This window comes from Haliotis rubra, unplaced genomic scaffold (genome assembly GCF_003918875.1).
Source record: "Haliotis rubra isolate DU_JTF1 unplaced genomic scaffold, ASM391887v1 Scf259, whole genome shotgun sequence".
NCBI lineage: Eukaryota > Metazoa > Mollusca > Gastropoda > Lepetellida > Haliotidae > Haliotis > Haliotis rubra.
In genome coordinates, this window is record NW_025766658.1 from 326,892 (window position 1) to 338,152 (window position 11,261).

At 41.7% G+C, this 11,261-nt stretch overlaps 1 protein-coding gene across 3 annotated transcripts in view; it reads right to left on the reverse strand.

Annotated features, from left to right (window-relative positions):
* LOC124279934 (organic cation transporter protein-like) overlaps nt 1-11,261 on the reverse strand; it is a 74,107-nt gene that overhangs the window by 13,130 nt on the left and 49,716 nt on the right. For all 3 annotated transcript variants that reach the window (XM_046715811.1, XM_046715810.1, XM_046715812.1), the window contains exons 3-6: nt 7,818-8,023; nt 6,925-7,140; nt 6,042-6,278; nt 5,138-5,272 (exon numbers count right to left, since the gene is read on the reverse strand). In XM_046715811.1, coding sequence (XP_046571767.1) covers nt 5,138-5,272; nt 6,042-6,278; nt 6,925-7,140; nt 7,818-8,023 — 794 coding nt within the window. The remainder of the gene's footprint in view (nt 1-5,137; nt 5,273-6,041; nt 6,279-6,924; nt 7,141-7,817; nt 8,024-11,261) is intronic.

An 11,261-nucleotide genomic window follows, 5' to 3' on the forward strand; every position in this document is an offset into this window, starting at 1 on the left:
AGCTTGGGACTGGCCTTCAACAATCCATGCTTGTCGTTAGAGGCGACTAATGTGATCCTGTGGTCAAACTCGCTGACTTGGTTTATACATGTCATCGTATCCCAATTGCGGAGATAGATGCTCATGATGCTGATCACTGGATTGTCTGGTCGAGACTCGATTAGTTACAGAGAACCGCCACATAGCATGAATATTGTTGAGTGCGGTGTTAAACAAAAACAACGATAGCAAATAGAAACATTTGTAAATAGGTTCAGAATTGGAATTTAAATGTATTGCTGTAAGGCTTTGTGTAAACATTGTGTATTATAATGCGACTTCACAACAGAAAATAATATATCCAAACTAAAAAAGTGTTTGTAGTTATTTTAAAGGAGATAGTTGGTAAATTTGTGAATTATACAATCACTGAAACAATCGACAGTAAACACAAACAAAACTGTTCACTCGCGTTAACTATCACGTGGCTATCATGCTATAATCATTGTTTTTCATTCTGCACTCAGATAGCATAGCAAGTGGTTATCACGCAATAGTCTAACTAAAGGGCGCAAGATAACGCAATGACACTCTCACATCATAGCTACTTGGTATCTTCAGAAAAGTGCATTAAAGTAACGCAATCAGTATCAGGTTACATAATGCACGATAGCCACCTCCTATTTGCAGTTCGCAATACAAATAAACTATAACATAATAACCGCTTCTTTAGTTTATACTATAATACAATAAGACAACAACAGCCACTGTTTTACTTTATTGTAAAATGTTGCACAGTGAGACTAAAACATTATCATTCTGGTAAGTCTATGGTGTAATTACATTGATCACTGTGTTGAGGTCATTGTGACACTGTCAAAAGACAATGACCACTGTGTTCAGGACATAAGGATACTACATAGGGACAATGATCTCTGTGTTCAGGGCATAAGGATACTATACAAGGACAATGATAAATGTGATCAGGGCATAAGGATATTATACAGGGACAATGATCTCTGTGTTCAGGACATAAGGATACTATACAAGGACAATGATAAATGTGTTCATGGCATAAGGATACTATACAGGGACAATGATCTCTGTGTTCAGGGCATAAGGATACTATACAAGGACAATGATCTCTGTGTTCAGGGCATAAGGATATTATACAGGGACAATGATCTCTGTGTTCAGGACATATGGATACTATCAAGGACAATAATCTCTGTGTTCAGGACATAAGGACACTATCAAGGACAATGATCTCTCTTTGTTCAGGACATAAGGATACTACCTAGGGATAATGATCTCTGTGTTCAGGACATAAGGATACTATCCAGGGACAATGATCTATGTGTTCAGGACATAAGGATACTATCAAGGACAATGATCTCTGTGTTCAGGACATACGGATACTATCAAGGACAATGATCTCTGTGTTCAGGGCATAAGGATACTATCAAGGACAATGATCTCTGTGTTCAGGACATAAGGATAATATCAAGGACAATGATCTCTGTGTTCAGGACATAAGGATACTATCAAGGACAATGATCTCTGTGTTCAGGACATAAGGATACTATCAAGGACAATGATCTCTGTGTTCAGGGCAAAAGGATATTATCCAGGGACAATGATCTCTGTGTTCAGGGCATAAGGATACTATCCAGGGACAATGATCTCTGTGTTCAGGACATAGGGATACTATACAGTGACAATGATAAATGTGTTGTTCAGGATACTATACAGGATGATCTCTGTGTGTTCAGGGCATAAGGATACTATACAGGGACAATGATCTCTATGTTCAGGGCATAAGGGTTTTATCCAGGGACAATGATCTCTGTGTTTAGGGCATAATGATACTACCAAGGACAATGAACTCTGTGTTCAGGACATAAGGATACTACATAAGGACAATGATCTCTGTGTTCAGGACATAAGGATACTACATAAGGACAATGATCTCTTTGTTCAGGGCATAAGGCTATCACCAGGGACAATGATCTCTGTGTTCGGGAAGTAAGGATATAATACAGGGACAATTATCTCTGTGTTCAGGACATAAGGATACTATCCAGGGACAATGATCTCTGTGTTCAGGAAATAAGGATATAATACAGGGACAATGATCTCTGTGTTCAGGGCATAAGGATACTATACAGGGACAATGATCTCTGTGTTCAGGACATAAGGATACTACATAGGGATAATGATCTCTGTGTTCAGGGCATAAGGATATTATCCAGGGGCAATGATCTCTGTGTTCAGGGCATAAGGATACTATACAAGGAGAATGCTCTCTGTGTTCAGGACATAAGGATACTACATAAGGACAATGATCTCTGTGTTCAGGGCATAAGGCTATCACCAGGGACAATGATCTCTGTGTTCGGGAAGTAAGGATATAATACAGGGACAATGATCTCTGTGTTCAGGGCATAAGGATACTATACAGGGACAATGATCTCTGTGTTCAGGGCATAAGGATACTATACAGGGACAATGATCTCTGTGTTCAGGGCATAAGGATAATATACAGGGACAATGATCTCTGTGTTCAGGGCATAAGGATACTATACAGGGACAATGATCTCTGTGTTCAGGGCATAAGGATACTATCCAGGGACAATGATCTCTGTGTTCAGGGCATAAGGATACTATACAGGGACAATGATCTCTGTGTTCAGGGCATAAGGATACTATCCAGGGACAATGATCTCTGTGTTCAGGACATAGGGATACTATACAGTGACAATGATCTCTGTGTTCAGGGCATAAGGATACTATACAGGGACAATGATCTCTATGTTCAGGGCATAAGGGTTTTATCCAGGGACAATGATCTCTGTGTTTAGGGCATAATGATACTACCAAGGACAATGATCTCTGTGTTCAGGACATTAGGATACTACATAAGGACAATGCTCTCTGTGTTCAGGGCATAAGGATACTATACAGGGACAATGATCTCTGTGTTCAGGGCATAAGGATACTAGACAAAGGACAATGCTCTCTGTGTTCAGGACATAAGGATATTATCCAGGGACAATGATCCCTGTGTTCAGGGCATAAGGATACTATACAAGGACAATGCTCTCTATGTTCAGGACATAAGGATACTACATAAGGACAATGATCTCTGTGTTCAGGCCATAAGGCTATCACCAGGGACAATGATCTCTGTGTTCGGGAAGTAAGGATATAATACAGGGACAATGATCTCTGTGTTCAGGGCATAAGGATACTATACAGGGACAATGATCTCTGTGTTCAGGGCATAAGGATACTATACAGGGACAATGATCTCTGTGTTTAGGACATAAGGATACTACATAGGGATAAAGATCTCTGTGTTCAGGGAAGTAAAGATACTACATGGGGATAAAGATATCTGTGTTCAGGACATAAGATACTACATAGGGATAAAGATCTCTGTGTTCAGGGCATAAGGATACTATCCTGGGACAATGATCTCTGTGTTCAGGAAATAAGGATATAATACAGGGACAACGATCTCTGTGTTCACGGTGTAGGGATACTATCAAGGACAATGATCTCAGTGCTCAGGACATAAGGATATTATACAGGGACAATGATCTCTGTGTTCAGGGCAAAAGGATATTATCCAGGGACAATGATCTCTGTGTTCAGGGCATAAGGATACTATACATTGGGATTCTGTACGAGGACAATGATCATTGTGTTCATATCACAATGATCCTCTGCCTGGCACAAACTTGATTATTTACAATTATGTGGCACTAAAATATTCCCCGAAACAACATCCAGTCATGCATACCCTGTGATGGTGAATGTATCTTCATAACTATATGTATATCTTAGTATAAAAAGTATCCTATATGTATAAAAAACAGAACTATTAACAGTGGAGGGAAAATCAATAACCATTTAATCTTTAGTAACTCAAATTTAAGAATTCATTTTTTCTTATCCACATTCATGTTGGCACATATTTAGCATTCTGAAAAAGATATTTATGGGGTAATGCATCAAGAATCAATCTGAAAAAACAAGTTTTCTGAATAAGACCATACAACTAGAAATACTTTGGCATGCCTTTCTATTTCTATCATTCTTGAATAAAAATGCCAACAATATTACCACCCCGGTCACTTCTACACTGATGGTACTGTTAGCACGTGTATCCTAAAACTTAAACCACCCTGATCACATGTACCCTAAAGCATAAGAACACCCCCACCCCCGTCACATGTACCCTTAAACGTAAACAGTGATCACATATACCCTAGAGCAAAAACAACCCCATTCACATGTACTAGTACCCTGAAACAAAACAATCCTCCCACACACACACCCCCACCCCCACACCCCCACCCCCATACCACTTGTACCCTAAAACATCAACCCCGTTCACATGTATCCTAAAACATAAACAGCAGTGATCACATGTACCCTTGAGCAAAACCTGCCCCATTCACATGTCGCTAAACCGTTAACCACCCCGATCACATGTACTCTAAAACATAAACCACCCGCTGTTACAGGTCATTGGCTCCCTCCCTCTGCAAGCAGTTTGCGTTCTGCAGTTTATTTTGTTGACAGTTACATAGACAGATTCTGTAATACAAATGCATAAAATTGGTGATTTACAATGTGATTAGGTTGTCTGACAAAACATCCACTTGCACAGTTTGAGATCGATTGGGTCATTGGATGAAGAGATGTTTACAAAAAAAACGGATCCACATGCATTTCATGCCAAACTATTAAACAGTTGAGTCCGGGAAAGAACTGGGCGTGAAACCAACAAATTACAAAGATGGGACGTAATGATGGTCAGCTAATCTCTCTGAACACGATCATCATCCTGTTTGTGCGTTTCAAGTGAGGCCAAAGTCCGATCCCATCAAGATAACAACGTCTTTGTCTTAAGCACCATTCAGGTACAGTAGGTCAACCACATGTGAATGATTTACTCTACTGACAGCTACTAGTACAAACCTCTCTGTGAGTGAGTATGGTTTTACACCTCTGTTGGCAATGATCTATCAACATCACGGCAGGGAACTATGGAAAAGCTGTCCACACATTGATTCAATGTGGGAATTGAGCTCGTTCGTTTGACGTGACGAGTGAACGCTTTTAGCAAGAAAGATAACGTTTTACGTACTTGTTATTGAGATAGAGTGTCGCGATGTCGGCAGGTATGTCCACGACGCTCAGGAGGAATATGTTGAGACAGAGGTTGCCAGACAGGGCGTCCACGCCAAACAGAATACCATAGTAGATCAACGCTAAGCATGCCCTGGGAACAAACGAAGTATTTCAAATACAACCCACAGAACCTTTTAAGTATTCATAAGAGAAATCTCTCCTAAAACAGATTTAAAAATAATGTCATATAAAAATAAGAAAACGGTTTCATGATTTTATGAATCGCGATGCAATAGTGATGATAACAAGACGTCACAAACGCATGCAAAGGCAAGACAATTGATCACCATCATTTTTGTCATTGGTATAAATATGGAAATGTCCTCCACATGTCTACCATAAAACGTTTTGAAAGCTGGTGAGGCTAGCTAATAGTAACTGCCCAGCAACACCAGTGTCTGATGGGCTGTCCAATACAAGAAATACTTAAGCTGGGTCCCGATCCACAAAGCGTTCGTAACGTTACGACCTGTCGTAAATCTATAGTTTACAAAAGGCTTACGAATGTCGTAGCGCTACGAACGCTTTGTGGATCGGGACCAAGGTTGCTTAAAGCAATCAGATATTTGTCAAATGCCAAGGCCAAAAATATCAAAACAGATTCAAATGGGTGTAAAGAAAACAAACGGTGAAAATCATATGAACATTACTGAAAATTAGTACTGACGCGAGGTGTCTACAAGACTAAGTCTTGTATAGACTACAATCTCTGTACTTACATTGAAAGAAATCTGGACGTATACTACGCATGTCAAATAATTTATTGCGTCAATGCGTCCGGATAAAACGGGGCGTGGGTTACTGGAAACATCATCAAAATGAATAGAGGATGCAGACAATACAACTGACTACAACTTTACCACTGAAACTGAATGAGGAGTGACATCCTGCACATCTTCGAGCCTCTGTAGATGTCTATATAGGTATATTTCTTGTCTAGGGCAAGTCTTCGCTCTTCATCCGCAACCAGTTTCAGAATACCCAAGGTGTGTTCCGGCTTGGGCCGCTTGTTGTACTGGCACACTTTCAGGACAACCGCTTCCGCCTCTTCTAAACGGTTCTTGACAGCCAGCCAACGAATACTCTCGGGGGTGTAGCTGTAGAGAAAAGAACATCGGTGAGTGTCATGTACAGGATTCTTGACCCTAAACCAGGGATTATTTTGAAGTAGCTATTGAAAATGGAACATGGGTGATTGTCCTCTATTCGGTCTTTGAAAGCAAACCACGAATACCCTTATGGAGAAAAGAAGGTTGAATGTCCTGTACGGTTCTTGACAGCCAGCCAGCAGAATCTCTAAAGTAGCTTTTGAGAAAAGGACAACGGGAGTGTCCTGTATACAAATGTTAAGAGCACCAGCGAATATTTTCGGGTTTCTCGGATACATTCATGCAGCTGTGGAAACAACGCCACATATGAACATATTCTATACAGTTCTTGAAGGCTTCAGACACTTTTCTGCCGCTTTTAGCAATATTCCAGCAATATCACGGGTAAACCAGAAATGGGCTTCACACATTGTACCCATGTGGAGAAACGAACCGGGGTCTTTGGCGTGACGAGCGAACGCTTTAACCACTAGGCTACCCCACCGCCCCTCTTAAGACAAGACAAGGTAGCAGGGAGCCTATTCTGACGCAGACTCCCTAAGTGGAGACCCGCCTAGGTTGCTGTGCTAATCAAGAATTTATATTGGGCTAGTTTAAGTAGGCACAAAGCTATCCATAGTACAACGGTACTTACAACCATCCACACAGGAAGGGGATGTGGATGACGCCACAGATGATGTGAAGATTGGACCAATCAGGGGTCAGCCACGCAGTCAGGGCGAACAGACACACGCCCACTGACCAGAACGGCATCCCGGAGCAGAGTGACCGCCACTTCTTGCCGATGAACTCCATGTAGTAAGTGAAGCTGACCACGAGTAGAGCTCCGACTGCGATGCCCAGGATGAAGCTGAAGGAGAACGACGATCAGACACAATTTGGGGGTGTCGATCAAGACGGGGTGTATTGTAATGTCACGAAATTGGCCTTTGAATATTGAATAAAGATTGATAGATTGATAGAAAGTTGACTAGTTTGGCGTTTAACATAAACAAGTTTTACAAACGTTTTATAAAACATTTGCTGTTCCCGAATCAATTATTTCTCATTACGGTCTCATTCTCTGTCAAATTCTGACTCCCCATCAATACTCATGTTCTCACTCACATCTCACAATACTACACAGTACCCAGAATCGTTTCATCACTGGGGGCGTTTGGGTACCCTAGTGGTTAAAGTGTTGGTTTGTCACGCCGAAGACCCGGGTTCGAATCCCCACATGGGTACAATGTGTGAAGCCCATTTCTGGTGCCCCCGGCCGTGATGTTGCTGGAATATTGCTAAATGCGGCGTAAAACTCAACTCAGTCAGTCAGTCAGTTTCATCACTGATCATGTATTCCTGCACAGTAGTACAATTTGTGAAGCCCGTTTCTGGTGTCCCCCGCCGTGATATTGCTGGAATATTGCTAAAAACGGCGTAAAACCATACTCAGTCAGTCAGTCAGTCCTACTCAGTACCCTGAATCGTTTCATCACTCACTCACTCACTCACTCACTCACTCACTCACTCCACATAGCAACTCACCGGATTATTGCAAACATCTGCCATGACACAGAGAAGCCAGCAATGACGTTGGCGATGGCGTGGATGAGCATGAAGGCGAAGTGGGACTTCCGACGTCCGAACATCTCTGCGGACTGTCCACCAGCGAGTGCCCCAAAGAAAACCCCGCCCATCTGTATAGATGTGATGATGGGAGTGATCCACTTCCTGCTGCAGACCAGATCCCACTGGCAATGTAAGGACAAACGTATTGAATATAGCCTCTGTACATAGTGACAGGCAAAACGTTTCTGTACGGATGAATGGATAAACTGCTTCAAACATAGAATTTGAGAATGTAGTTAAGGGATTTGGCGTGAAACTGATCGTAGGTCTTAGAAAGGCGGAACTACATAGTTCAACATGTGTTTAAGTTCGTTCTCAAGAAGCTTTTGACAAAAGAACAGAATGAGCTTCCTGTAAACGTTCTTCACAACAAACCAGCGATTACTTTCGGGGATACTCGGATAGTCATAGTTTCACATACAGTCCGTTTGGCTGAAAAGCGGACCGATGAATTGCAATCTAACTCGAAGAGTGATAAACATAACATACTCAATGAAACGCTGATCATAATCAAAACATCATACCAACTCTGTGAGGTTTTTGCAGAACTTTTGTCCTAAAAATAATAAAGTTGTTTAACAAACTATCATTAAAATATTGACATAGTTCACTGTTTGTTATGAGGGAGGAGTGCAGTTATTTATTCATTAACCTGTGCTGTGCCGTCTCCATCCGTTCTCGAACACCTGACTGTCCCTTTCTCTGCACTCCTCCCTCGTAACAAATAGTGAACTGTGTCAATATTGTAATGATAGATTGATAAACAACTTTTTTAATTTTAGGACAGAAATTCTGCAAAAACCTCACAGAGTGGGTATGATGTTTTGATTATGATCAGCGTTTCATTGAGTATGTTACGTTTATTAGTTTTCGACTTAGATTGCAATTCATCAGTCCGCTTTTGAGCCAAACGGACTATAGACATACGACTACGGTCGCTTCGTGTAAGGGGTCAGATAGTCTTTGATACAAAATAATCGCAGCTCTGTGAATAACACAGCTACCGTAGTTTAACATGGGCTTGTTGTAGCGCTACGATCGTCCATTGACGGTGTCCAATAGCCCGTTACAACACAGTAATTCCCGCTGTTCGAGGAACTGCCGTAGTATTCACCACTGTCAGTGGACTATGTGGTAGGGGGAATGTTTCGCATGACTTACAAATGTCGGTGCAAAGCCCCAGGTGCCCCATGAAAGTCAGTGTGACATTATATAATTTATACAATCACTAATCCATTGTTGAGATGATAAAGATTAATCATACGTGGCTTAGATATGATAACAAAATATTGGAGGTTAGGGGTACCTCCCCCTTCCCATGCAGGAGGCTCATCTAAATCCCTGGCTGAAAGAACTCAAGATATGGGCCTTGCCTGACATCTCTCTTGATAGTTTTAAGTCTTGGCTCAGCCCCCTCGCAAAAGGAGAACTCCATTGTCGGTGGTCCAAATGGCCCCCAGCACTCTCCATACTATTCCAATTGTCCACGTTCGATCAAATTATTGATATTTATTTCTTCATGAATATGATTTTCCTAGCGTGTGTGTGTATTGGATACATATCAATGATCTCTGTTAATGCGTTATACATGTACAAATCAGCCTGCAGCCAAACAATATAAACACTTTTTCATAATCCTGTTTTACACCAAATGGATTCTGTTTGCTAAATAGTATAGTCTCTCTTTGAAATAGAACTGATTTAAATACACAAAAGGTTGTTGTTTCGTCGAGGGGGGTGAGAGGGGACAGGGCTTATTGTATTTATTGCTTTAAGTATCAACGGTGCAGTGTGGTAACATTAATGATTGATGAATGGTGGCTTTGCTGTGTTGCGCAGGAACCTATGAGTGTGCGTTGTTCAAATCCCAGATTATGTCTAGGCATGACAGCACCATACCCATGCCCGTGCATGTTGTAAACACCTGAGAGGCACTTCAGGCTTTGTAGTTTGGAAGGACACGTCTAGTAAGGGAAAGTGTTGGTTGGTTTCTGTTTCCATGGTAAACTGGATTCTTTGGTGCTGGGCAATGAGGTGATCAAGTAGTTACCCCCCTGGTTTCCATTTATTTTCTTATCCCTTGTTAGATTGCCACCATTGTTACCTCATCAATCATGCCTGGATTAACATTCCCTGGCTTCCAATTCATCTACCAATTCAGTGCCAATTAACTACTGGTTTCCCTTGTTATCTCATTCTGTACATATATAGCTGTCTGTTTCCTAATTTCTTCATTCACCTGATGAATGAGTACGAATATACTTCGAAACGTCTTGTCCATCACAATAACGAAGTTGACATCCATTAAAAAGTCTTGATTCAAAGTGTCGTCGTCGCCCACAGCTAACACTCCGTGACGTTATCTGAATGTTGTTTAAGGTGTCGTCGAAGCCATCCAACTTAATAAATGTACAGCAAACATAGAGAGATTTTTAGACAATTCGGATGGGTGCGGGTAATTTCGTAATGTTGCGATGGGAAGGTCTCTCACACAGTGGTTGTGTGTAGAATCAGTGAAAGTATACGATCGCCATTGGTCAACATATATAGACAGCATTCATAACAGATATACATGCGAGCGGACATGGTTTGTATCTAGTATATTCAGGACAGTTGGGATGTGAGAAAGGAGGTCGGCACAGAAAGATAATGATTAGTATGTCTCTATTGTTTATGGCAATAAACCTCCAAAGTCATCAGCGTGCGATCACGTGAACCGTCATGGGGGTCAAGGTCGACGGTTTCAGAGATTTGGAGTGCACGAACGTGTGCCAGATATATTGACAGTCATCACCATGTGAACAGTATTCAAACATAATAGAACAAACTTGTGTCATAACCAGTAACAGAACACACATATGGGTACATTACAATCTGCAGGGTATATATGCCAGTAAGGTAGACGACAGGAGAGGATATGCCAGTAAGGTAGACGACAGGAGAGGATATGCCAGTAAGGTAGACGGCAGGAGAGGATATGCCAGTAACGTAGACGACAGGAGAGGATATGCCAGTAAGGTACACGACAGGATATATATGCCAGAAAGGTAGACGACAGGAGAGGATATGCCAGTAAGGTAGACGACAGGATATGTATGTCAGTAAGGTAGACGACAGGAGAGGATATACCAGTAAGGTAGACGACAGGAGGGGATATGCCAGTAAGGTAGACGACAGGAGAGGATATGCCAGTAAGGTAGACGACAGGAGAGGATATGCCAGTAAGGTAGACGACAGGAGAGGATATGCCAGTAACGTAGACGACAGGAGAGGATATGCCAGTAAGGTAGACGACAGGAGAGGATATGCCAGAAAGGTAGACGACAGGAGAGGATATGCCAGTATGGTAGACGACAGGAT